Genomic DNA, 27,886 nt, shown 5'->3' on the forward strand with positions numbered 1-27,886 from the left:
GCCGGTGTGGAGCTTTACGTTGACTAAAGCTGCCCTCATCCTCTCATAAAGATGGCGGAAGCCTCTGTTTCCGGTTGCCAGTAGTTGGTATGGCAGTTTGAAGGAAGTGCAGCGTAAGTGAAGTCGACCACTATCAGGAGTAGAGATGGCAGTGGAGGTAAGGCTGCCAGGAGCTCGGAAGCGGGGGAGTGAGGCCTTGTTACCGGAGAGTAACCGACACCTGGTGGCGCCCGGAGACACGATCACCACGGACATGGGCTTCATGCGGTACGTTCACGGGAAAGGGACCGAGCTGAGAGAGGAGCCTGCAGAGGGCTCTGCGGCCTGGCTCTTCTTTCTCCTCAGCATGTGCTGGCTCCAGCCCTGAAAGCAGCTGAACATCGTGTGTGTGATACAGAGTGATTGTATGGTCTCTAGAGCGTGTGTGACAGAGAGTGATTGTGCAATGAATGAGGGTGAGAGTGACCGTATAGAATGAGTATGTGAGTGTGTGTCGGTCTGATTGTGTATGTGTCGGTCCTCTGGACAGTGGAGCTGGCACTGTGGTGTTCCCTGGCAGGTAACAAGTCCTGGAAGGGGAAGCACGTATCAAGTTTGTGTTTGCTATTGTGCCAGTCCCTGACCCAGGGAGGGGAACAGTGTATCTTAGGCTAATGACCAATAGTCTCTCTGCTCACTTCCCATAGAGGCCATGGCACGTACATGGAGGATGAGAAGTTGCTGGCATCAGTGGCAGGCACTGTAGAAAGAGTCAACAAGCTGATTTGTGTTCGCGCCTTAAAAACCAGGTGAGTGCCAGTGAATCAGAACTGAATTGTGCTCTTATTCATGGTGAGAGTGTAGATACTCTGCTGACAAGAGGTGGGTGGTACCTTATAGCCTAACCAATTTACAGGCCGATACACAGGTCAATCCTGTAAAGTGCGTCCGCGGTTTCCCCGTTCCTAACCCGCTTTCTACTCTCTTTCCGGCCGCGTTAGCCCTTCCTGCGATCCCCAATCCCCTTTAACCTACTCTTACCGCGTCCTTTAATCCCCGGGCAACCCCTTCCGCACGCGGCATGTATATTGCATGTAAACGATCGAATTAGCTATTCCCTACCATCCAGTAACGCGCGCCCCGACTATCGCTTTTTTACCCTGCCGTTTTGCCGCGTGTGTAACCTGCTAACTTACCGCCTACCCTTACCCCTGCGTTAGAGGCAGGGGTAAGGGTAGGCGGCAAACTTTCCCCCAGCCCCCGCTCACCTGCCCTGGCCGCGTCCATGGGTGCTGGTCTCTGGGGCAGCCCAGTCCTCTCCCCTCCTCCCGAAGCAACAAAATCGAAAAAAATCGAAAAAAAAAAATCGAAAAATAAAAGTTGCAAGAGAGAGAGAGGGGAGAGAGGACGGGCAATCCTACGCTCAGGACTGCCAGTCCCCTCTCCCCTCCTCCCAAGGCAAGGCGCGAAAAGCAGCCTTGCTCCGGGAGGAGGGGAGAGAGGATTGGCAGTGTAAAGCGACGAAGCGACTTACTTTTTTTGCAGCCCCCCTCCGGAGACGGACATCGGCGAGGACGACCACGGCTCCCTGCCTCCAGCTGCCCGCGAAGATGGACGCCTGCACGGGCGAAAGCGGCCCTGTTCGTGCAATTGGGCCGCTCAAGACGTGACGTCACGATGTTTGGCGTCACGGCATGTGACGTCACGTCTTGAGCGGCCCAATTGCACGAACAGGGGCCGCTTTCGCCCGTGCAGGCGTCCATCTTCGCTGGCAGCTGCGGTCATCCTCGCCGATGTCTGTCTCCGGAGGGGGGCTGCAAAAAAAGTAAGTCGCTTCGTCGCTTGCTAGTCTGGGCAGCTGCCTGCATTTTCTAGCTCCTGCCTCCGTCCGACTCGGAGTACTGACTCGCTTTGATGCTATTGGTTGGAGCTGGGAAGCCACATGGGCAGGGAGGGATCAGCAGATTCTGGTGCTCTTCCCGTGCAGTGTACTGCCAATCCTCTCTCCCCTCCTCCCGGAGCAAGGCTGCTTTTCGCGCCTTGCCTCGGGAGGAGGGGAGAGGGGATTGGCAGTCCCGAGCGTAGGATTGCCCGTCCTCTCTCCCCTCTCTCTCTTGCAACTTTTTTTTTTTCGATTTTTTTCGCTTTTGTTGCTTCGGGAGGAGGGGAGAAAGGGCTGACAATCCCGAGCGTCGGAGAACTGTCCACTTCCTGGTACCTGTCATTTCAAATGACATTTGAAATGACAGATACCAGCGTGTCCGTGAAGCATTAGGCCTGCGCACCCAGGTTATTTATTTATTTAAATTTCTATACCGATATTAGTGGGGACATCATATCGGTTTACATCAAAAAACAAAAGGAAGGAAATTACATAAAACAGGGTGGTGGGGAAGGAGTAGTGGGAACTGTGAGAACGCAGGATAGGAAGTACATAGGAACAGGCTACTCGGGAAGAGTGCCACAACAGTTCAAAATAAACATAAAATTTGTGAAAACAAAGAGAACTTTATACAATGTTCATGGAGAGAAAGCAATGTGAATAGGTTCATGGAGAGAAAGCAAATGGGAATAGGTTTGTTTAAGGGTGAGAGGGGAAGTTGTTCTTGATGGGCATATTGAGTAGCAAATGGGAGGAATTAATCTTGGTAGGCGTGTGCGAATAGCCAGGTTTTTAGATTGGCTCTGAATTTGGAGCTGCAGGTTTCGAGCCTGAGGTTGGGAGGTAGAGAGTTCCAGAGGGTAGGTCCTGCAATAGATAGGGCTCGTTCCCTTGTGGAGGTGAGGTGTGCTATTTTAAGTGAGGGTACATGGAGGGTTCCATTGTTGGAGGCTCTGGTGGATTTGCTGTATAGCGCTGTGTGTGTGTGTGTGTATGTATATATATATATATATATATATATACACACAGTTTTTACTGCTTTTCTGTGCACTTTCCCCGTGCCGGAAGAAATTAGTGCCGACCTTTGGGTCCGTGCTAATTTCTGAAAGTAAAATGTGCGGCTTGGCTGCACATTTTACTTTCTGTATCCTGCGCGCATACCTAATAGGGCCATCAACATGCATTTGCACCCACTATTAGGTGCCGCGGGTTGGACGTGCGTTTTCCTCCTCTTCCTGAATAAGGGGTAAGGGAAAACGTGCGTCCAATAGCAGGCTAACAGTGCGCTCCGATACAGTACAGTGCGCTCCATTGGAGCGCACTGTACTGTATCGGCCTTTTATTGAGATGTGAACTTTCAAGAACAGAAACCACTTCCTCAGATGAATGAAGTGTAGAACAGGTGGGTAAAATATATAGAGATGGGAGGCAGCAGGGATACAGAACAAAGAGAAGGCACTGAATTAGGCAGGCAGAGTGTGGAAACGGTGTTAATAGCATTTTAGTCCAGACTACTGACAACTGAGGTGAGTGTGAAAAGACAGAATGATCTGAGAACAGTTACGTTCATAAATAGTTGTAGTGAGTCATGAAGCCGTTGTCTCTGTTCAGACCTCGGGTGATGATGTTGATTTTTTGATGTGTTCCAATTCAGCAGTTTGTCTTGGAGTGTTCCTTTTTAGGAGTTTGGCAACATTAAGGTCAGATAGCGAATATACTGGAAGGCTGAAATGTTCTTCTCCTGGTTTCTGAATGTTGCCATTTCTAATGTTAGATTTATGTCCATTTTATTCTACATAGAACAATCAGATCAATCTTTAAGGAAAAGAATAAATGGACATGAATCTGACATTAGGAATGGCAACATTCAGAAACCCAATAGGAGAACATTTCAATCTTCCAAGACATTCTCTGTCTGACCTTAAGGTTGCCATACTCCTAAAAAGGAACTTCAAAGGAACACTCCAGCATGAAACTGCTGAACTAGAACTCATTAAAAAAAATAACACCATCACTCAAGGTCTGAACAGTGACAGTGGCTTCATGACTCACTACAACTATTTAGGAACTTAACTGTTTTCAGATCATTCTATCTTTTCACACTTTTCAGTTGGCCGTAATCTGGACTATTTTGACACTTTCTGGCTCCACACCCTGCCATCTTAATTCATTACTTTCTCTATGTATCCCTGCTTCCTCCCCCCCCCCCACAAATATATTTTACCCACTTCTGTACTGCACTTCATGCATCTGACAATGTGGACTCTGTCTTTGAAAGCTCATACTTCAATAAATTGGTTAGGCCTTAAATTGCCACCTGCCTCTTGTCATTTTTGCTACATCAGACTAACATGGCTATACCTCTGACGATGTTGTCATTGCCTGTCTTCTACAAGTTAAGACTTGCAATCAACAGTATCTATTTATAAAAGTGTCACTGCATTCATATGGTTCTTGCAGTTACATTGTATGTAACAAGACAGCATCAACTCACATTTTATAATATAATACTAGCATATTTTATATACAGTGGCTTGCAAAAGTATTCCCCCCCCCCCCCAAAAAAAAAAAAAGTCAGCAGATTTGTGTGGATTGTTCCAGACAGTATGTTTATTACACACCAGTATACTCTTAAAGTAAACTTTCAGAGTCACAATTAATTCCCTGTATGTGTACCCAGATCAGTCCAGACTCCTGGGTTTTGCCTCCCTTCCAGCAGATGGAGACAGAGAAGGTTTCATAGACACCACCTCTTAACCAGGTGTGCCACCTACAGCTCCTCAGTATTTCTTTGTCTCCAGCAGATGGAGGAGGTGCAAAACCTGCAGTTCTGTACCTGAAAAAAATAAAATGAAGAGGTTTCGATCGAGCAAAGATTTCTCTCCCAGGAAGTTGGCAGGTCCTGGTTACAGAGGTGGATGAGTAGGGGTTGGGCACCCTAGATTGCTCACTGGATTTTGCCTGAGGTGAAAGCTAGTGGTCCAGTTCCCTCACCTCCAAGAGGATTGGGAGAAGCCTCTGCTGCACTTCAGATAAGTTTGTTCCTTTTGTGTCTCTTATAAAGTTTTTTTTAATAAAAAAAAAAAAGAGAATAGCAATAAGAGGAAATCAAGGGAAGCAGGTGTGTTTACTTTGCTTTGCTTTAATCTCCCATTGCCGGTGGTAGAGGGAGACAGCTTCAGCGGTGTATATTTTGTTTTAGGCTCTCCCACTGCCTTTCCTCCCTTGGGCATCTGCCGTGCGGTCGCAGCCGGGCCTGATCATGCCGAAGGCGTACCAATGCACTACATATGGTGACAGCTCCATGCACCTTTCTCGTTTCGGCCGCTGTTCCCATTGCCTCTCTGGTGGAGAGGGTACATCAGGAGGGACTGTCAGCAGCTTGGAAGCAGCGCGACTCTGGTGGGTCAAAGACTGCAATGCGAGGGGCCGACAATTCATTCCTGCTGAGCGTGGGAACGGTGGCCATCTTGGATATGCTTGCCGCTAAGGGGAAGGCTGCAGAGGGGGGGAGGGGGATCTCCTGCCTGAGCTTTTTCTAGCCAAGTTCAGCTCTGAGGAGGCCAGGGGGAGGGGGCAGACGGACGAGGCGATTGATCCTCTGGAAGAGGATTCTGATGGAGCATCTCCTTTTTCATTGGAGCTTGTCCTGCTGATGCACAAGGTATTTTTAGCCTGCAAGGCTATGGAGCGGCCCTTTTCTAAGTGGAGGATGGCAGAACCTCCCCACAGGAAGAAGTCCAGAGTTTCGAAGGCCACTAGGATTCTGAGGGTCCTTGGTCCTTCCGGGTCAGGGGCCACCGAGGAGGGTTCCTCAGAGGACTTTGATAAGGGATTGCCATCTGGGGATGGTTCTTCCGATGCTGATCTTTCTCGATGCCCACAGGATCCGGAAGAGGATGCGACAAAAGTCCCGATGATGGAAGGTGACGATCCCAAGGTGGTTCGCCTGTTTCAAAGGGAGGAACTCGGGGCCCCTGATCCTGCCGGTCCTGGCGGAATTGGGAATAACTGTTCTGCAGGACCAGGCTGACCTGGAGGAAATATCCAGTCATGACTAACTTTTCACAAGTTGGTTAAAGAGTTGATGGTCAGGAAGTGGGATACTTCCTGACCATCAACTTAACCATACTTAAGGTTAGCAGGGCTATGGATAAGCTTTATCCTTTGCCCGAAAACACTTTGGAGCTCTTGAGGGCGCCGAAGGTGGATTCTTCACTTTCGGCTGTTACAAAAAGGACCACCATTCTGGTAGCTGGCGCAGCAGCTCTTAAGAATTTGCAGGAGAGGAAGCTTGAGGTACATCTCAAGATCTTTGAGGTGTCTGCTCTGGGTATCCGTGCAGCTGTGTGTAGCAGCTTCATGCTCCAGGCTAGTTTGAGATGGGTACAGCAGCTGCAGAGCGCCAGAGATATGTCGCGTTAGGAGTCCAAACAGGTGGAGTGATTGGAGGCTGCGCTGGCTTATGGTGTGGATGCTTTGTATGACCTCATTTGCACTTCTTCCAGGACTATGATGTCCACGGTTTCCGCTAGGAGGCTTCTTTGGTTAAGAAAATGGACAGCGGATGTTTCATCAAAGGCTCAGCTGAGATGGTTGCCTTTTAAGGGCAAACTTCTGTTTGGGGAAGACTTGGAGCAGCTGATGAACATCTGGGAGATAACTGGAGGACAAGCCCAAAAGGTTCCAAAAGATTTCTCCCAGTGCGCTCTCGGTTTTGGGGGCAAAGGCGTTTCCATCAGAGCAGAACTCCGGCTGCTGGCCAAAGGCAGACCTTGGGGAAGTCGCAGTCCAGGAGCCAGCCATTTCAGGGGTGCAGAGTGGGCTGAGACAGCTCCGGCCATGGTAGTGGAGGAGCCAAACCAGCGCAAAGAGGTGAGGCCGGCCCACTCCTCGATTCCAGTCATCTGGGGTTGTCTGACTCATTTTTATGAGGAATGGGTCAAGATCACATCCGACCGATGGGTTCTAAGCGTGATAGGACAAGGCTATGCTTTAGAATTTGTTCAGCCATTCAGAAACCTGTTTATAGTGTCTCTCTGTGCCTTGGCAGAGAAGAAGCTGATCATACAGCAGATCATACAGTGGCTGCAAATGCTGGGGGCTATTATTCCCATCCCTCAGGACGAGCAGGGGATGAGGCATTATTCCATTTTATTTTGTGGTGCCAAAAAAGGAAGGAACCTTTCATCCAATTCTGGATTTAAAGAAGGTAAACGTAGCTCTCAAAGTTTCCCATTTCCAGATGGAGATTCTGAGGTCCGCCATAGCAGTGGTGAGAAACGGGGAGTTCTTGGCTTCCTTGGATCTGATGGAGGTGTATCTGCACATAGGGATTCACCCTGACCATCAGAAGTACCTCCGGTTTGGCAGTCTGTCCAAGATGGCTGCCCTATAGATGAGATGCACGAACCTCGCTCTCCGGTCTTAACTGATTTTTTTTGCCTTTCTTTGATATTTACCTTGAAAGATTTTCCTATGCCGCACACGAAACGAAAGGCGAAATTAAAGACCAATATTACTTCTACTCCGTTGGACTTAAGACAGCCAAGGATCGAGTGTTTGTTTGCGAGTTCTGGCAGGATTCAGCCGGCAGGAGGAAATGCCGAGACCTCCGCGGGGGAGCAGACCACGGGGTCTCTAGTTGAGGAAACATCCCTCAGCCCCGGCGCTCCGGAAGCTCCTGACCCGCCATCGGAGATTTTCAATACATCATTAGGAGCTACTGTCGAGTGGCTGGAAGACAGAATGGCGCCTGTAAGATCTTTAGTCCCGAGGAAGGACGCAGGAGAGGCGTTACTTTTGGAGAGCTAAGATAATCGAGGCTCCAAGGACCAGGCTGCAATGAATCTTCAGAAAGATGGTAAGAATGGAAAACTTGGGGCTACAGGGAGGAGTGAGCCAGAGATCCAAGTAGCTGGTATTCATTCTCTAACTAAACCTAAAGAAATAACTGTGGATACAATTTGGAGTATGTTTGTAGTAATGGATTCTTCTATAAAAAAAACATGTCTTCATTACTTAGAGAAAATCTACAACAAGTCAAAAATATTGATGTAAAAGTAAATAATTTGGAGAAAAGAATGCTGGAGAATGAACAAAAGATTGATGGTATAAAAGAAATTCAAAATAACTTAGTAAAATCGGAATTATTAAATTATGCAAGAGTGGAAAGGCTAGAAAATGAACTCAGATGAGCTAATCTTCGTATATTAAACTTTCCAAAAGTTAAAGGGCTTTCACCAAGGGACTTATTTCGAAGTTATGTTAAAGATATTTTGAAATTTCCTGATGAGGCCATACTGGCTTTAACTAAAATATATTACCTGCCTAGTGCTAAGGATAAGAAAAAAGATGAAAAAATGCCCCAAAAGGGAAAAGAAGAATCTTTAAATGTATCTGCACTCCTCAAAATGACTCTGGAAACTGAAATAACAACAAGGAAAACTTTGTATATTTCATTTGTTTTTTATCTCGGAAAGAGACTCCATTTTGAGAAACTACCTCAGAAATCAAGATTTGATGTTTCACGGCTATAGAGACTGGATATTCCCTGACATAACAAAGGTTACACGAGAGAAGGAGTTTTTTTTCTTCAAATGCGTCCAGAAGCCATAAGTAGGGGAGCAAAATTTATATTACGATACCCCTCTTTTCAAGATCCAGCGCAGCTACGAAGTTATTCAGGAGTGTGAGTCCAGATATAGCTTTCAAGTCCGGACATAAAATATAAACCTGCAGAAATCATTATATAGGGTGTATATTAGGCTAGTGAATAGCATTGTTTTGTTTTCTTCTTAAAATTGCTCATTTATTGTATTGGACTCCCTATTTCCTATAATGTATTCAGATATGGAATGGATATTGTTTCTTAAATATTAGAGGTGGAATTGTATTCTATCTGAGGTCTTGTATTTAAGATCTGTAAATCTGGTTAAATCCAATAAAATATAAATTGCAAAAAAAAAAAAAAAGTACCTCCGGTTTACAATCCTGGGGAGGCTTTTTCAATTTTGCGCTCTCCTGTTTGGCCTAGGGACAGCCCCGAGGACTTTCACCAAGGTGATTGGTGGTGGCAGCCCTCAGAAAGGAGGGCATGCTGGTCCAGCTGTATCTGGACGATTGGCTCATCTGGTCGAAGTCAGAAGACCTTTGCAGACGAGCGGTGGACATGGTGGTGCAACGCCTTAGTTCATTGGGATGGATAGTGAATCTAAGAGTCTCCTTTCTCCTTCACAGGTTCTGGAATTCTTGGGTCGTGCTTCAATACCAGAGTGGGGAAGGTTTTTCTCATGGAGGAGCGGATTGTCAAGCTGCGGACTGAAGTTTGGAACCTGTTGGAGGCCCGAGTGCCCAGGGTCTGGGATTACTTGCATGTCCTCTGTTCCATGGCCTCGACCTTGGAGTTGGTCCCGTGGGTGTTTGCCCACATGAGGCCTCTACCGAAAGCATTGCTATCCCAGTGAGATCCAATTTCTGAGCAGTTTCATCCTCCACTACAGCTTACAGAGTCTACCAGATCCAGTCTTTCGTGGTGGCTTGGCCAGAATAATTTGTGCCGAGGGGTGGACCTCGAGATGCCACAGTGGATGGTAATGATTACCAACGCCAATCTCTCCAGTTAGGGAGCTGTGTTTCAGTCCCAATTGGTGCAAGGCCAATGGTCAGCGGAGGAAGCGGCCTGATCCATCATTTGCCTAGAGATGAGAGTGGTACGGTTGACCCTGCAGGAGTTTCTTCCTCTTTTATGCAACTGTGCAGTCAGAGTCCTGTCCGACAATGCGACAACAGTGGCCTACATCAACCACCAGGGAGGTACCAAGAGCTGAGCGGTTGCTCTGGAAGTGGAGATGCTGATGTCCTGGGCACTATCTGGCCTTGATAGTGGCCTTGCACGTAGCAGGGTGTGACAATGTGCAAGTGGATTTTCTCAGCTGGCAACGTTTGGACCTGGGAGAATGGGCGCTCTCAGAGGAGGCAATGACCCTAATTTCTCACAGATGGGGCATTCCTCATATGGATCTTATGGCAACTCTGAGGAATGCCAAGGCACTGTGCTTCTTCAGTTGGAGAAGACAGCACGGAGCGGAAGGGATTGATGCCCTGGTTCTTCCTTGGCTGAACGACATTCTGATCTATGTGCTTCCACCATGGCCCCTGGTAGGCAAGGTTGTGAGGAGAATAGAGGTCCAGGAACAGTGATTCTTGTGGCTCCGGAGTGGCTAAGAAGATTTTGGTTTGCAGATTTGGTCAATATAGCAGTGGACGGCTCCTTGAGACTGGGCCATCTGCCAAAGCTTCTGCAACAGGTCCTATATTTTCAGATCAATCGGATCGCTTTTGTCTAGCAGCTTGGCTTTTGAAAGGAAGCAATTAAGGAAAGGACATTTTGAGGATGTTATTTCTACTATGTTGCATGCTCGTAAGACTTCTACTTCCTTGGCATATGTCAGGGTTTGGAGAGTTTTTGAGGCCTGGCATAAGGAGTAGGGGGTTGATCCTCTGTGAGCTTCGGTGGCGCATATTCTTGCTTTTTTGCAGAGAGGACTGTCGAAAGGTTTGTCCTTTAGTTTCCTGAGAGTGCAGGTGTTGGCCCTGGGCTGCTTGCGAGGCAAGGTTCATGGAACAGCCCTAGCTGCGCATCTGGATGTGGTACCCGTTCATCAGGTGTGCCCTTCTTGGAGCCTTAATTTGGTCCTCAAGGGCATGTGTGAGGTGTTATTTGAACCTCTAAAGAGGGTTACCCTAAAAGATCTGTCTTTGAAGGTGGCTTTCTTGGTGGCGATTTGTTCAGCCAGAAGGGTGTGTAAGCTTCAAGCCCTGACGTGTAGAGAACCCTTTTTGCAGATTTTGGATTCTGGGGACTCTCTGAGGACCATTCCATCTCTTCTGCCGAAAGTAGTTTCAGCATTTCACTTAAGTCAGTGGAGCTTCTGGCCTTTACAAATTTGGAGGTGGTTGCGCTGGATGTCAGAAGGGCTTTGTTGTGGTATCTGGAGGTCACTAACAGTTTCAGATTGTCAAATCACCTTTTTGTGCTATGGAGTGGTGTGAAAAAGTGTCAAAAACCACGATTGCATTGTGGTTGAAGAAGGCTATTGGGTCTACATATATCTGTCATGGTTGTCCTATCCTGGAGGGGTTAAGGGCTCATTCTACCCATTCCCAAGCAGTGGCCTGGGCAGAATGCCAACTGGTGTCACCACAAGAGATTTGCAGGGCGGCTACTTGGACATCTTTACATACTTTTGCCAGACACTACCGATTTGGATGTCCAGGATCCGGATGTTGTCTGCTTTGGTGAAAGTGTTCTTCGAACAGGACTCCCGTAGTCCCATCTTGGTTAGGGAAGCTTTGGTACATCCCAGGAGTCTGGACTGATCTGGGTATGTACAGGGAAAGGAAAATTAGTTCTTACCTACTAACGTTTTTGTTCCTGTAGTACCATAGATCAGTCCAGAATCCCACCCAGTGGTGGAGAGAAGTTTTAGAGAGTCCGCTTGATCTGGTTTTTTTTTGGTCTTGAATAACTCTGAAGAATGGCACAAGTTTCTCGTTAATCCTTTTAACAGAGTTTTTGAATTGCATTATAAATGTTACTCTTTCTTCTGCTCATTCTGGGGGATTTGATAGTGTTGAGTATTGGAAACCTTTTTGACTTCTTATGCTTGGGTACTTAGTAATACTGAGGAGCTGCAGGTGTCACACTGGGTTAAGAGCAGTATCTGTGAAACTCTGTCTCCATCTGCTGGAAAGGAGGCAAAACCTATGAGTCTGGACTGGTAAGAACTAATTTTCCTTTATTTCTCTGCGTGTTTTGTAAAAATAAAATTAAAACTGAAAAATGCTGCTTGCATAAGTATTCATCCCCTATGCTGTGGAAGCTCTTAAGTTTATACAGATGAAAGATATTGCCCTAACCAATTGACTTACAATTGGCCTCTATCTTTGAATCATTAAAAAAAAAAAAAGTCAGATTTTCTGGGTAAAAGATCCCCTAATTCCAGTATTGTTGGTCAGACTGTGAATCTGAAAGAAAGCTGTGAAAATGAAGATCAAAGAGCATTCTAAGGAAATTAAAGATAAGTTATAGATATGCACAAGATAGGAAAAGGCTACAAAATAATATTGAAGTGCTTGGATATCCCAGTGAGCATTGTTGGATCAATTGTGAGAAATGGAAGCTGCATCATACCACCCAGACTCTGCCTAGACAAGACCGTCCCTCAAAACTCAGGGTCAGAGCAAGAAGGAGACTTGTGAGGGAAGCCACAGAGAGGCCAGCAATCACTTTGAAGGAGCTACAGAGTTCAGAGACTGGAGTGGAAGTGCACCAGTCAACCATATCAAGAGCTCTGCATACAACTGTCCTGCATGGGAGTGTGGCTAGAAAGAAGCCATTACTGAAGAAAAACCACCTCAAAGCATGTCTGGAGTTTGCCAGAAAGCATCAGAGTGACCCAGCTAAAATGTGGGATAAGGTTTTGTGGTCAGATGAGAGAAAAATGGAGCTTTTTGGCTAAAATTCAAAATTCTTTGTGGTACAAACCTAACACTGTCCATTCCTCAGCAAACACCATCGCAGTATCATATTGTGGGGATGCTTTTCCTCAGTGAGGACTGGGTATCTTATTAAAATCGAAGGACAGATGGTGCAACATATAGGGAGATACTGCAATTCAACCTGCTTCAGTCTGCTAAAAAACTAAAACTTGGGAGAAAGTTCACTTTTCAGTAGGACAGTGATCTCAAGCACAAGGCCAAAGGAACACAGGAGTGGTTTGAACAACAAAAAGGTGAATGTTTACAATTTCCAAGTCAAAATAAAGCTCTCAATCCAATCAAGAATCTGTGGCACTATTTGAAAATTGCAGTCCATAAGAGTCATCCAACCAACTTGAACAACCTGAAGCAAATCTGCCAGGAAGAATGGGCAAAACTCACTCCCAAACAGTGTGCAAAGCTGGTAGAAACTACCCCAGCAGACTTAAAGCTGTTTGCGGCAAAAGATGGTTCTACCAAGTACTAGTCTGAAGGGGTTGAATACTTATGCAAGCAGCATTTTTCAGTTAGCTTTTTTTTTTTTTTACAGAAAGCACAGAGAAATGAATTGTGACTTTGAAGATTTACTTTAATAGCATACTGGTTTGCAGTAAACATACTGTCTGGAACAATCTGTGTCATTCGTAATCCACACAAATCAGCTGACTTTTTTAGGGGGTCGAATACTTTTGCAAGCCACTGTATGCAAGGTCTTTGATATATTTTTTTTGTCAGCTTCTCCTATGATCTACAGTGCAATAATCCAGCTCCCCATTCAATGCATGCTGATGCTGTACAAAATGAAAGGCAGAGGGTATCTGGTAAGTGAACCATTTTACTGACCGAACCCCCTTCTGGAACACATCAGATCCTGGAGACCTGACTATTAATCATTTGAGGAACTAGGTCCCCAGATTACAGAAAGATGAGGGAGGTCAATGCTTCTCATGTGCTTTTATTCACAGTGAAACCAGATTTGCCTGAAACATATGGTGTCCCTTTGCAGTCCCCAGACCCAGCATGGTAGTGGTGTGAGGACAGAATGTAATGCATGTTTTCCCTTTTGTATCCTCTGCAGATACAATGGGGAGGTTGGTGATATCATAGTTGGAAGAATCACTGAGGTAAGACACTCCTGCAGAGGTAGCCTGCTAGCTTTGCCTTATTCAAATAGAAAATATTTTCTGTTTTCTCAATGCTATTGTACTCTTGCCCATAGTTACCCAGCAGTTACATCTTCCTCCCATGCTGCTTTGAGCTACCAGGGAGTGATGACAGAGTGCCTTTTACACACATTGTGTGAATGAAATTAGATTTTTAATATAGCTAAACTTGCATGCTCAAGTTCTTCTTTTTGTTTTTTTTTATATTGGTGTCTGTAAATACAAGAGGTGGGCATGGAAAAAGAATGTTACGTCATTTTGGATTTATAAGATTTTTTTCGTTTTTCTGCGTATGTTTTGCTTTATCTTGTGCTATATTTTTCCAGCAGACTTTACTGTGCATATAGCACACACAAATGACATGAGGAATGCAAAATTAAATTTTCTTTAGGTTTTTGGTTTTTTTTTTTTGTGCTGTTTTGGATTGGAAGCACCACAAAACACTGTTGCAAATATTGTTGATGTTTTCGAGAGACATGGGAGTTTCTGTATAATGCTGCCCCCAAGCAGTTTAGTAAGCTGTAGAGCAGTAGAGAACCAAACGTGCACAACAGTGCAGCGTGTGCTTCTGGTGAAAAGGTTTTATGAAACTGGTTGTGGTACTCAAAACTGCAGAGTTTTGAGCAAGTGTGGGAAATCTCCATTGAGATCAGTGATTAAACAGATTAATGAAAAAAGTTGGAGACTAGTGCTTAGAGATCCCCTGCACTCAAATTTTGCTTGAAACAAATGCATTTGATAACACTACCTGTTTAATAACCCCTTTTCATGTTGTGCATGCTATTTTGTTCTCTCTTGCTATGTAGTAATAAAACTACTGCTTGGGGACAGCACTATACAGATATACTCCAGTGCCTCACGTATTCAGTGAAGTAATGGATTTCAGTAAAGAGTCTTCGTTTTGCTGAACACAGCTTGACAGCATTCAGATGAAGAGAGATTAGTGATCTCTTTACCTTTGTTTCTCACTTGCCATCCTGTCTGTCTTCCCCCCCCCCCCCCTACCTCTCTCCCTTTGCAGGTTCAGCAGAAGAGGTGGAAAGTGGAAACAAACTCCAGGCTGGATTCTGTGTTGCTGCTTTCCTCTGTGAACCTTCCTGGAGGGGAGCTGGTGAGTGTTTAGTGCAGGATGAGGAAAGATCCAGAGCTCTCAGGGAAAGCCCCACAGCTTGAGAGAGAAGTCCATGTTTTCTGGCAGCAATTTCAGCAACCAAAAAGTTGTTGTTAGTACAGTCATGGGCTGTTCTTTCTTACATGTTGAGTATAGGTAGTGTTTAACCTTTTTCCTTTTTAGCACCAGTTAATAAAGGGAAGAGTATTGCTAAGGTGCTATTGGCTGATCTTCCATTTGGTTGTGCAGTGATTTTAAGTAAAAGTATTCTTTTGCAGTACGAGTTGTTGTGTGTTCAGAATATTCAGTTCAGCCTTCCCTAGCAGGATTTCCCTAATATTTCTCATAGTTGGGTGTGGAAGAGGAAGGGGACTAACACAGATTCCCAGTACGTACCAGGATCAGTCCAGACAGCTGGGTTATGCCTCCCCTCCAGCAGATGGAGTCAGAGAGAAAACTGAAAGCACCCCCTATATACACTGGTGTGCCACCTGCGACCCTTCAGTATAATCTCTGACTCCAGCAGATTGAGAGGCATAACCTGCGGTCCTGCTCCTGTCGGTTTTTATTTTCTCGGTCCTGGGAAAATTTAAAAATAAAATACAATATAAAGAGTAAGGTAGGACAGGGGACAAGATCATTGGATGCTTCCTTTCTCTCCTCTGTCTGCCTGTCGGTCTGTGTGAATGTCTGTGTGAGTGTCTTGCGCTGCGCAGCTAGGGATTAGTGTGAGGCAGGCTCGGAGGGTAGTACCCTTCTGATATTCCCGGGTTAGTGTGTCCGCAGGCTGGGGGAGAGCTTACCGGTGGGCCGGTCACCCTCCCCCCCCCAATTCCAGGCTTTAGTCCTGAAGGGGGTTTAAAAAAAAAAAAAAAAGTTTAAAGTTTGCTGTGGGGCTCTCCTCTCTGAGAGTTTTTGGCGCCATTTTTTTTTCGTGCTGCTCCGTTCGCGATCTTCGGTCTGCCTGACCTGTGGAGAGGCGGGGGCGCGACTCTCCCGCGGGTTTTCTGCTCCCGATGTGTTCCTGGGGGCGAGGGACCCTCGGGGGGGGCCGAGCGCTGCCCGCAGCCGATCTTCTCTCCTCTCTCCGGAGCGGCACAGCAGCGTCTCAGGCAGTCGTCCTCCGGCCCCTCCTCCACCGGGGAGGAGTGCGGCGGCCATCTTGACCACGTGGCAGGCTGCATGTTCAGCATCGGAGGAGGAAATCTCTCCTCCTCCCTCTCCTGAGGCACAGAGCCAGTGCTCCCAGGCCGATTCGGGGTCTCCTCGCGGCCCCCCTTCATCGGATGGTCCGAAGAAAAATCTAAAACGGTCAGTGCCATTTTCTTCCGATTTTGTGCTTTTAATGCACAAAGCCTTTTTGCAGGCAGAATCCGGCTGGGAGGCGGAGGCTCCCGCTCCCCCGAAGGTTCCCAAGACCGCCCCCGTCTCAAGGGGGAGTCCACCGGACGTGGGGTCCTCCGGGATCAAGGGTCCCCGCCCGAGGGGGGGTGGGGCTGAGGACCTGGGAGACACAGGAGCCGCTCCGGAATCCCCGGGGGCTCCGGACTTGCTGATGGCCGACGATCCGGGGGCTGTAGCTGGGGATGATCCCCAGGTACTCCGCTTGTTTGGAAAAGAAGAATTAAGCTCCCTTATTCTCCACGTGTTGCAGGAGCTAGAGTTGACGACTCCGCCTCAGGAGGCGGACACGTCTACAGGGGATATCGCAATGGCAGGGATTAGAGCTCCCCCGCAGACCTTTCCCTTTCACCACAAGGTCTTACAGATCGTTTCAAAGGAATGGGAGCTCCCAGAGGCTTCCCTGCGGGTGAATCGAGCCATGGAAAGGCTATATCCCTTACCCAAGGATTCCTTGGAGCTTTTGAAGACACCCGCGGTAGATTCGGCTGTCACGGCTGTGGTGAAGCATACAACTATCCCAGTGACGGGGGGCATAGCGTTGAAGGACCTCCAAGACCGCAAGCTTGAGGTTTTATTAAAGCGCATTTTTGACGTGGCGGCACTGGGGGTCTGAGCGGCGGCTTGCAGCAGCCTTGTGCAGAGGGCCAACCTCCGCTGGGTTCAGCAGCTGCTGACCATGCAGGAGCTCCCTCCGGGCGAGGCTGAGCAGGCGAATTGTGTTGAAGCGGCGGTCGCTTATACAGCGGATGCCTTGTATGACTTGTTGCGCACGTCGGCTCGCATTATGTCCTCGGCGGTTTCAGCCAGGAGGTTGCTCTGGCTCCGTCGTTGGTCGGCGGATGCCAATTCTAAGGCGAGGTTAGGTTCCTTCCCCTTTAAGGGCAAGCTGCTGTTTGGCGAGGAGCTGGACCAGCTCATTAAGGACCTGGGTGACAACAAGGTTTACAAGTTGCCTGAGGATAAGCCTCGGCAACCTCGGTCGTTTGGTAACGCTAGGGCTCGCTTTCGGGGTCAACGGCGTTTCCGTGGGGGAAGAGGGGGTTCCCTTCCCCAGCGGCAGCAGGCGACAAGATCCCAGGTCTGGTCGTCTTCTTCCTTTCGCGGCAGGAGGCCTATACGCGGGGGCTCTTCCCAAGGCTTTCCTGCCATCAAGCCCGCACAATGAAGGTGCGCGGGCCCACTCCTCCGTGCCCGTTATCGGAGGTCGGTTGTCCCGGTTCTGGGAGGAGTGGGCCGCAATTACTTCGGATCAATGGGTCCTCGACGTGGTTCGGTACGGCTACGAGTTGGATTTTGTACGTCCCCTCCGGGATCTCTGCCTGATATCGCCGTGCGGCCCCGTAGAAAAACAGGTAGCTATAGCCCAAACGGTCGACCATCTTCAGGCTCTGGGGGCGGTGGTTCCGGTTCCCCGGGACCAGCTCAGGACGGGTCGGTATTCCATATACTTCCTGGTGCCCAAGAAGGAGGGCACCTTCCGACCCATTCTGGATCTCAAAGGAGTAAACAAGTCGTTGCGTGTGCCCCGCTTCCGGATGGAGACCCTCCGGTCTGTTATTGCGGCCGTCCACAAGGGAGAATTCTTGGCTTCTTTGGACCTGACAGAGGCCTATCTGCACATCGGAATAAGAGAAAGGCATCAAAGGTACTTGAGGTTCATGGTGATGGGAGACCACTACCAGTTTTGCGCCCTCCCCTTCGGGTTGGCCACCGCGCCGAGGGTGTTCACCAAAGTTCTCGTGGTGGTAGCGGCTTCCCTCCGCCGGCAAGGCGTCCTTGTACATCCCTATCTCGACGATTGGCTCATTCGAGCAAAGTCGCACGCGGCATGCAACCGGGCGGTCTCCTTAGTGGTGCACCAGCTGCAGAGGTTGGGTTGGGTAGTCAACTTCGCGAAGAGCAGACTCGAACCGACCCAACAGCTGGAGTTCCTGGGAGCTCGGTTCGACACCTTGGTGGGCAAGGTTTTTCTTCCGCAGCAACGCATGCGGAAGAAAAACCTTGCCCACCAAGGCATGCTCAATCTCATGACTCAGGTGCGCATGCTCAATCTCATGACTCAGGTACGGCGCCTGTTAGAGCTCGAGATTCCCACGGTCTGGGATTATTTACAAGTCATTGGTCATATGGTGTCTACTATGGAAATGGTACAATGGGCTTTTGCGCATATGCGTCCGTTACAAAGAGCACTTCTATCTCGCTGGGATCCCTGCTCGGAGGAGTACGGGATGGAATTGCCTTTGCTGGAGCCGGCTCGTTCCAGTCTCTCTTGGTGGTTGACTCCAGCCAATCTCCTACAGGGGGTGGACCTCGAACCCCCGTCTTGGTTGGTGGTGACGACGGATGCCAGCCTGTCGGGCTGGGGTGCGGTCTGCCAGTCCCGTGCAGTCCAGGGCAACTGGTCGGCACTCCAAGCGACTTGGTCCATCAACCGATTGGAGACCAGAGCGGTCCGCCTGGCCTTGCGTTGTCTCCTTCCACTGGTACGCGGACGAGCAGTGAGAGTTCTGTCGGACAATGCGACCACAGTGGCGTACATAAATCGACAAGGAGGCACAAAAAGCCAAGCAGTAGCGACCGAGGCGGCGCTGTTGATGTCCTGGGCGGAAAGGCACATAGAGCGTCTCGCGGCCACCCACATTGCCGGCGTGGACAACGTTCAGGCGGATTACCTCAGCCGGCAGCACCTAGATCCAGGAGAATGGGAGATCTCGTTGGAGGCGATGGCTCTCATCGCGCGGCGTTGGGGGACTCCGCGCTTGGACCTCATGGCGACCCATCAAAATGCAAAGGCGGTACGCTTCTTCAGTCGGAGAAGAGAGCACGCGTCAGAAGGGGTGGACGCGCTAGCCCTTCCGTGGCCTCGTCACATTCTTCTTTATGTGTTCCCTCCGTGGCCTCTGGTAGGGAAAGTGCTAAGGCGCATAGAGTCCCATCACGGTCCGGTGATTCTCGTGGCTCCGGAATGGCCGCGGCGCCCGTGGTTCGCGGATCTGGTCAACTTGGCAGTCGACGGCCCACTGCGTCTCGGTCATCTTCCCAATCTTCTTCGGCAGGGTCCAGTATTTTTCGATCTGGCGGATCGTTTTTGTCTGGCGGCTTGGCTTTTGAGAGGAAGCGGTTGAAGAAGAGAGGTTATTCGGACGCGGTAGTGTCTACTCTCCTTCGGGCGCGTCGATCTTCCACTACGCTCGCCTACGCGAGGGTTTGGAAGGTTTTCCATGATTGGTGTGACACGGCAGGTACTTCGGCCAGATGTTCGTCAGTGGCGGATATCCTTATGTTCTTACAGGATAGATTGAAGAAGGGGTTGGCGTATAATTTGCTTCGAGTTCAGGTGGCGGCTTTGGGCTGCTTGAGGGGTAAGGTCGAAGGCTCTTCCCTTGCGAGTCATCCAGATGTGGCTCGTTTTTTGCAAGGGGTTAGAAACTCGCGTCCTCCCGTCAGGCTTCCCTGTCCGTCTTGGAACTTGAACTTGGTACTCCGTGGATTGTGTGCGGCTCCGTTTGAACCTCTTAAGGCGGCTTCTTTGAAGGATCTCACCCTCAAGACTGTTTTCCTTGTCGCCATTTCCTCGGCTCGTCGGGTGTCGGAGCTTCAGGCTCTCTCTTGCAGGGAACCGTTTTTGCGCATTTCGGCGTCAGGAGTTTCCTTACGAACTGTTCCTTCCTTCCTACCTAAGGTGGTCTCCACGTTTCATGTCAACCAAACGGTGGAATTACCTTCCTTTTCGGACAAGGACCTACAGTCTGCGCAGGGTCGGGACTTGAGGCGTTTGGATGTCCGTCGGATTCTCTTACGCTATTTGGAGGTTACGAATGACTTTAGAAAGTCAGATCACCTTTTCGAGTTGTGGAATGGACCCAGGAAGGGTCTTCAAGCGTCCAAAGCTACGATTGCACGCTGGTTAAAAGGTGCTATTGCGTCCATGTATGTTGGCTGTGGTAAGCCTGTTCCCGCTGGGCTTAAGGCTCATTCTCTGCGTTCTCAAGCGACTTCATGGGCAGAGAATCACTTGGTTTCTTGCCAAGAGATATGCAGGGCGGCCACATGGAAATCCTGGCATACTTTTTCCAGGCATTATCGCCTGGATGTCCGGGGACCTCCTGCAGAGTCCTTTGGGAGCAGTGTGATTCGAGCGGGACTCTCAGGGTCCCACCCCAGTTAAGGCGGCTCGGGTACATCCCAGCTGTCTGGACTGATCCTGGTACGTACTGGGAAAGGAAAATTAGGTTCTTACCTTTGCTAATTTTCATTCCAGTAGTACCATGGATCAGTCCAGACGCCCGCCCACAGGGTTCTGGGAGTCCGCTCGTATTCTCTGATTTTCTTTTCCGTTTCAGTGGTTTTATGTCTGTTTCCGCACGTTTGTGGTTTCCTTGACAGTTATACCAGTGTATCGTGTGTTGTTGTACACTCTTGGTGTTCTATTTGTTGTGTCTGGTTTTATCTGTTTTCAAGGATGTTTCTACGTGATCTGGTCACTTGTTTAAAAAAAACAAAACAAAAAACAAAGGGGGATTCTTGAGGGCAGTGTTGAAAGTGCTTAATTCATTACTTCTGCTTTGATATCACATATACTGAAGGGTCGCAGGTGGCACACCAGTGTATATAGGGGGTGCTTTCAGTTTTCTCTCTGACTCCATCTGCTGGAGGGGAGGCATAACCCAGCTGTCTGGACTGATCCATGGTACTACTGGAATGAAAATTAGCAAAGGTAAGAACCTAATTTTCCTTTTGTTCTGCTTTCAGAGGAGAAGGTCTGCAGAGGATGAGTTAGCAATGAGAGACTATCTGCAGGAAGGCGACCTGATCAGTGTATCCTTCTTGATGGGTGAAGGTTCAATATCTGCCTGCAGACCCCTGACATACTGTGGGAACCCTGTGTATAAACGTACAAATTATTGTTCTCATTGGGCAGATCCCTGTGGTCTAGTACTCTCTTGTTAACATGGACCCAAGTAACGCTATGTTTCTCAGGATCTAGGGGTTGATGAAGGGGCACTTGTGGCTAGTGTCTCCAAACGGGGTTTTTTTGTGCATACCATGATAGGAATGAACCTCTCAAGCCAGGGTATGTTTGATATAGGGTTGTCCTGTTTCCTTTCTGACTGGTCACCTTTGGTGCAGTCTCTTCACCCTGTAGCTATTCTTCATAGAGGCTTAGAGGTGCAGTGCCCCGAGAGTTAGGGGGCTGCAATTTGTTGGCTTTCAAGGGTACGCCCTTCCAGCCAAAGGGATTGGGGATTAGAATAATGTCAAGATTTTATCTGACCAGGCAATCAGTGCCATTAACATTAATGTAATTTTCTTTTTAACAAAGCAGCTGATGGGAGAGAGCAATGCCAAACAGTTTCAAGATACTTACTTAAACATAGATATAACAAACTGTTAACATTTTCTGAAAATATCTGCTACTTTGTGCCATTGAATGAATAAATTATGATCAGATGGTACCTGATCAGTAGATAAAGGAAAACACAGCAGGGTGAACGGTTAGTGCCAGACATTGGAAGCGGAGGGGGCATTGAGTGACAGTGATTGAAAGCATGAGATGGGGGGTTTGAGTACCCAGGGTTCAAGAGAGAGGTGTGCTTTGATGCTGGGGATTGTGTGATGCCTCGACGTGCCAGTAGCACATGCTCTGGGAATGCTGCTTTCCTTAGCTGGTGTTGACAGGCTGAGGTGCAAGCTGTGTTTTCAGATGGGGCTCTCTCCTTGCACACCAGGAGCCTGAAGTATGGCAAGGTAATGGATGCCTTTTTTTTTTTTAACTTGTTTTATTTCTTGTCCAAATGATCTTGTTACAGCTTCTTTACTTTATTAATAGCAGAATATTGAGAACAAGGTACAGAAGTCACTGCTGAAGGGAGGGGGTCAGGTGTCCCAAGAGCCGGGCAGATGGGTACCAGTAGCCAGATTCTGGGGATGCAGAAGGTGCAGGGTATCACATTAGAGTAACTGATACGAGTACTCGCTAGAGACCAACACGTCAGGATTGCTAATAACACTTCATGGTATCAGATGCCTATGGGTGTTCCCCAAGGATCTGCTCTTTCAGCTGCACTATTTAATATCTAGTTGACCCCCCCATTGTGCAATATTTTACCGGGCTTAAGCCTTAATTACAAATTACACGCAGACAATATACCGTTTTTTCTACCTGTTTACTTCATCCTAGTCTACGTTTGAATTCTTAAATATTTGCCTCTCTGCAATAAAGCAATGGTTGTACAGTAACAGATTAGTCCTTAATGTTAATAAAATGAAACTGATTATGCTTAGGTTTCCCTCCACGGATATTCTTATAGCTTTTGCTTTTGAGGATTGTCATCTTCCTTTTTAAAAGACTTGTTCACAAACTAGGTGGTGTTACAGTGACCTTTTCATGCGTTCACATTTGAAGTTTGTTTTTAGATAAGCTTTTATGAAATTGCAATTATTATGGAGACTAAAGCTACTTCTTGATCCTCCTGACTTCCGTAGTGCCCTTTAGGCTTTAATTTTTCCCATTATGGATTACTGCATTTCTGTCTTTATTGGCCTACCAGCTAATTCTATGACAGCTTTGCAGGTAGTGCAAAATTCTGCCACACATCTTCTTACTGAGCATATTTTTGCAGTTCTCGCTAAGCTGCCTTGGTTGCCAATTTAATGGTGGGCAAAATTCACAATTTCAACGATAGTTCATAAATTGGTTTTTAATACTGCTGCGGTTTAGGTTAATTCTATCTTACGTATTTACAGCTCATCTAGGGCTCTTACTTCAGCTAATAGAGGCCTGTTAGAAGCTTGCTCATTGAATGTAAACTTGTAGCAGTCTTTTTCAGTTGCTGGTCCAATAGCTTGGAATTCTCTTCCAAAATCACTTTGCCTATTATCTGATACAGCACAATTTTAAGAGTGCTTAAGAGAGACTTTTTGTCTGGGTGAATAATGATTTTTCAGGATGACTTGTATATTTGGGGGTATTGCTTGTCCATTGGTTTTTCTTGCTTGTGGATCATTTGTCACTTCTATGTAACATCAAAAGCACTGCTCAACAGCCCCTGATGTTTTTGCATTACTCTCCCAGATTAGTTGGTATGAAATATCATTTAGCTCTTATTTATCACAGTTTTATTATTTTTGGCTGTCTGTTTACTTGATTTTATTTATCATTTGTTTATTTGATCCATTATATGTTTCTTAAATCCTTATGAATGTTTTTATTGTACGTTGCCTCGATCTTTTTGTAGATGGCGAGTAATGTGGCAATCTCAGAGAGGCAGAAGGTCCGGGCGGCTAAAAGAGAGAGCATGCTGGGACCTTCGTAGAAGCCTAGAGCAGAAAGCCTGCGCAGAGAATGAGCCAGTACAAACTACTGGCAGCCGATAATGTTGAGGGACTAGAGGCAGCTAACTGAGTCCTGGGCTCACTTTTTTTTTTACTTTATATTTTCAAACATATACGATAACAGCAAAAATACAGTAAGAGAAAGATGACAGAATAAGCATAGTTCTGCATAATCCTATGTAGTACAAAATCTGAAAGAATGAAGTGTTGCCCATCCAAATTACAGACTTAATCCCAGAATATGCTCGTTGGGCACTGACCTGCTGTCCCTAAAACAGGACACTTAAGAAAATCCACTTTTTTTTTTTTTAAAGTAAAGAAAATAAGTCTGCTCAGCCCTTTCCTAGTATTCAGAATCTTATTAAGAAAGGTTTCTGTATTCATCACACCTTTAATTGAGCGGTTCCTATCATTTTTGAGGTGATATTGGGTTTCAAAAGTGAAGCATGATCTATAGGGGGTGGGGGGGGGGGTAGCTGATACTCTTCCTTCTCAACTTCTGTCTCTCCAGCCCCTCCTGGCAGCTCACAGGATGCTAATTTCCTGATTTTTGCTTTTTCAGCTTGGGCAAGGTGTGTTGGTTCAGGTCTCCCCTTCCCTGGTGAAGCGACGCAAGACGCACTTCCATAACTTGCCATGTGGAGCCTCCATCATCCTTGGGAACAATGGCTTTATCTGGATCTTTCCAACTCCTGAGCAGCGGGAAGAGGAGGCAGGAGGCTTCATCATGAACTTGGAGGTCAGGGCTAGCTGGAGAGGCATGTAGCTGCTGTTGCGGAGGGGGCAGAGGGTCTGTGCTATATGGAAGAGAGAGAGATCATGGATGGATGGAATCGTTGTTCTGGAGACGCGTCTTATTTTTCACTTTTCTGTGGTGTTTTGTCCTTTTGCAGCCTATTTCCCTGCCAGACCGTGAAGTTATCTCTCGACTCCGGAACTGTCTGCTGGCTCTTTCCACACACAAAATGCTACTGTATGACACAAGTATTTTGTACTGCTATGAAGCCTCCCTTCCTCACCAGGTACCCTCATCCTCTGTCCCCTGCGCCAAGAGGTATCCATGTTACATCAGGTACCTCTCCCTCTCTTCCCTTGGGCTGTGAGGTGTCCCTCATTGGCTATCAGTCATTTTTTTTTTTTAAATCAACATTTTTGTCTGTTTGAGGATGATACATGGAGGTAGAGTATTCTGCACATAAGGGGCTCTTGGCCCATCTGGTCTGCCCATTGTCTGCTGAGTCATTGCAATCCCTAAATGAGCTCCAGTCCTCTCCCTTCCTTACTATTACCGCTGTCTTCTGGGTCTGTCCAAAGTATATTTGAATTCTGTCTTATAATAGTCTTCCTCCCATTGCAGAGCAGTTTGTTCCATTCCGGCTCTTACTGTAAGATGAATTGAGTTCCTGAGCTAAACCTTGCAACCTGTTCAGATTCATTCTAGTAAAGCTCTTACTAGCGCAAACACGGAGTGTTTTCCTTACACCTGGCCCATCATTAGTCCTTGTTGCCACCCCAACCCAAACTAAGGGATTGTGTGTCTGGGTTTGATTGGTTCAGACTCTTCTAACATTCCTCATGCTGTTTTCTCCAGATAAAGGATCTCATGAAGACTGAAGTTATGGAAGAGATAGTGATGGAAACCAGGCAAAGGCTTGTAGAGCAGGAGGGATAAGTAAGGACTGACTGGTGCCCGCTCCTTCGGAAGTTCATTCCACAGCTTGGGTAATAGCAGCAGAAGAGCAGTGCCCTTCCAAAACTGGCAGAGGAGTGATTTGGCCCAAAAGAAATGGAACAGAACAGTGCACTAGAATGAGGATCTCAGCAAACCAACTGTCTTTGTAAGGACAGCCACATGTAGGATTCAGCGTTTGAGAAGCTACTCGGGGGATCTGCTCGCATTGCTGGAACGTTACATTTCAGCTGTCTTTATTTTCTGCAAGTTCTAGAGCTGTTCTGGATGTTAGGGCTTAGAGTTTTACATACAGGTAATGTCTGGTTCCTAAGTTATATATACTTACATTCCCAGTACCTATGCAGCATAAAAGCATCTGAAGCCATTCTCTCTCTTCCTATGATAGCTCCACATGTGAGGAGCTTTCAGAAGATGTAGAATCTAGTAGGCACCAGACATCTTATTTTAGTCACTGGATTGATTATTTTGGACCTTGAAGCCCTAAGGCAGGTGAGGCAAGGTCTCACTGCAGAAGCAATATTTTTGAATTCTGTGACTTAGTAGCAGATTTGTAAATGTATCTAATTTGGATTTTTGATGACCTTTAGTCCAAGACAGTTTATCCAGATCCAGAATCATCTCCTTTAAAACCAGATTCTAACTTGTTTTATATTATGTGCCCTCCATTACTTGCTTCTGTTGCATCTGTTTATTAGAGAACACGTTTTGGATATATAAAAAATAGTTGCAAGAATATTTTTGTGAAGAAAAGAATAGTTGACTGATTGTTGCTAAATCTCTATATATGAGCTATGGTCGAGTCTGTGTAGATGCAGCCTTGGGAGCTGTGGAAACCACACCTCACACACATTTTTAATGCAGTACATAAGGGGAGAGTATGTTAGGACATTTTAGCTGAGATTTTCTTTGCAGAACAAACGTGATAGATGAGGGGCTTATGAAGACTAGGATGACATCAATTCCTATGCCTGATTTTAAAAGGGCCACACGTGCGCTGTGCACATTTTTGGAAGGGCCCAGCCATGCACGTAACCCCCTTTATGCACCAAAGTGCTGGGCCTCTCCAAAAGGGTGGGCTGGGAAGGCAGTCTGGAACAGCGCGTGTTTGGTGCCAGCTGACATGCAGAAGATACTGCTCCTCTGGAGCAGAAGTATAAAGAAAAAAAAAGGGGTCGGGGGGGAAGAGGGAGGAAGGCTAGGGTTAGGGAAATTCCCTCCCAGTCTTTAATTGGAGCAGACTGGGAGGGAACTGGGAAAGGCCTACCTACGTCGCCGTGTGTTTTTTTTTTTTAAGATCCCTCTCGTCATGCACGTGATAGACATCCGCCCGCCGATATCATGTTTTATAATGCGCACATGTGTTATAGACACGTCCATGTGCATGCGCCGGGAACAGCTCACACATGGACGCCTGCACGTTTTTAGGTTTTTTTTTTTTTTTTTTTTAATCGACCCCATAGTTTTTAATAGCACATGCTGATATGTTATGATATGAATAATTCAGAAAGGTTGCACACTCATTTGTCTGTCAGTCTATTAGACATTATTAATGGTCTAAATCAGGTACAGGATGCAAACTTTTTTTTTCCAGAGGGAAGAATATAACTGGTTTTTTTTGGGTGGTTTTTTTTAAATTCCATGCTGTAATTGTCACAACACTGAAGACTCAAATACACTTTTCGAGATTTATTTCTTCATGAAAAGGGTGGTGGACAATGTTCTTTCATTTTTTCCAAGATGGGGTGTGCATACAACTTTTGTGTGGGTGGAGTGGCTCATTTTGTAATATTTGTTCTATCAACCCACCCACCCCACCCTTAACTGTTACTATTATTGCCCTGCCACTTACCTCTTTTTGCCACTAGGGACCCAAGCTCTATCTTTCTTTTATGTGCTTCAGTCTCCTCCCTTCATTGCTGTCTCTTTATGCATCTCTACCTTTTTCACTTCTTTCAGCTCTCACTTACCCCTTGTCTTTATTTTTATTCTTACTCTTTCATTCCTTTTGTCTCCTACCCCCACATCCATATATGCTTCCTTTCCTATTGGTAATCCTTGTTTCCACCAACCCTTTCTTTCTCTCTTTTACAGCATTCATCCTTCTCTCTCACCCCATCTCTTATCCCCCTTGCCCATCCCCAGCATCTACTGAACAGCAGAAGTCTGTCCTGTGGCTACTGCCCACTCTCTCAGCTGTACCAGCACCACCAACTTAAAAACTTGTAGGCTAGCACTTTCGGCCTGCTGATATTGCTTTCAACAAGTTCAACAGGCCCAGTGTGTCAACCTGCTAGTTTTGAAAGTGCTTGTACTGTTGGCACAGAAGAGACAGCAGGCAGCAGCCATAGGACAAGCTCCTATTGCAACTCTTGTCAGGTCATATGGTATGAGTGGTTGCAATGGTGGTTTAAGACCCTTTAGGGCCTCAAGGTACCAAGACTTTGCAGCTCTTGTCTCATAGTTTAGAGTGGTATAAAACAGACTGTACTGAATTTTTATTTTTTGCTTTCAATCAAACTGCCCATATAACAGCCAATCTATAGGGGCAGGGGCACCTAGTCATGGCGTGTAGCAACTGGATAAGCTGGCATTGAGTGGCTGTTGGAAAAATGTAGGGTTGCTGACTTTCAACCATAAAATTTCTGCACTTGGAGATGCTGTTTTAATATCTTTGCTGATGAAGTTACACACAAAACAATTTTTATTGCCATCTTCACCATTTAGAAAATACATAAACATAGAATGTATTAGCAGATAAGGACAAATCTAGTCTGCCT

General features: G+C 46.9%; 1 protein-coding gene across 2 annotated transcripts; it reads left to right on the plus strand.

The window, feature by feature from the left end:
- EXOSC2 (exosome component 2) lies at positions 1–27,762 on the plus strand. Of its 2 annotated transcripts, none has more exons than XR_003858145.1 (9): positions 1–267; positions 687–788; positions 13,482–13,527; positions 14,588–14,677; positions 20,834–20,899; positions 21,761–21,829; positions 23,979–24,174; positions 24,310–24,438; positions 25,008–27,762. XR_003858145.1 is itself a non-coding variant. In XM_029611910.1 (9 exons), exons 1-9 carry the CDS (start codon positions 146–148, stop codon positions 25,086–25,088), a joined length of 882 nt encoding a protein of 293 aa, XP_029467770.1. In that variant the 5' UTR covers positions 5–145; the 3' UTR covers positions 25,089–27,762. The 2 variants fall into 2 exon arrangements, 1 of the variants encoding a protein (XP_029467770.1); XM_029611910.1 differs by having other exon boundaries at positions 5–267; positions 23,979–24,155.
- The last annotated feature ends 124 nt before the right edge of the window (positions 27,763–27,886 follow it).

The sequence above is a fragment of the Rhinatrema bivittatum genome, chromosome 8 (assembly GCF_901001135.1).
Source record: "Rhinatrema bivittatum chromosome 8, aRhiBiv1.1, whole genome shotgun sequence".
NCBI lineage: Eukaryota > Metazoa > Chordata > Amphibia > Gymnophiona > Rhinatrematidae > Rhinatrema > Rhinatrema bivittatum.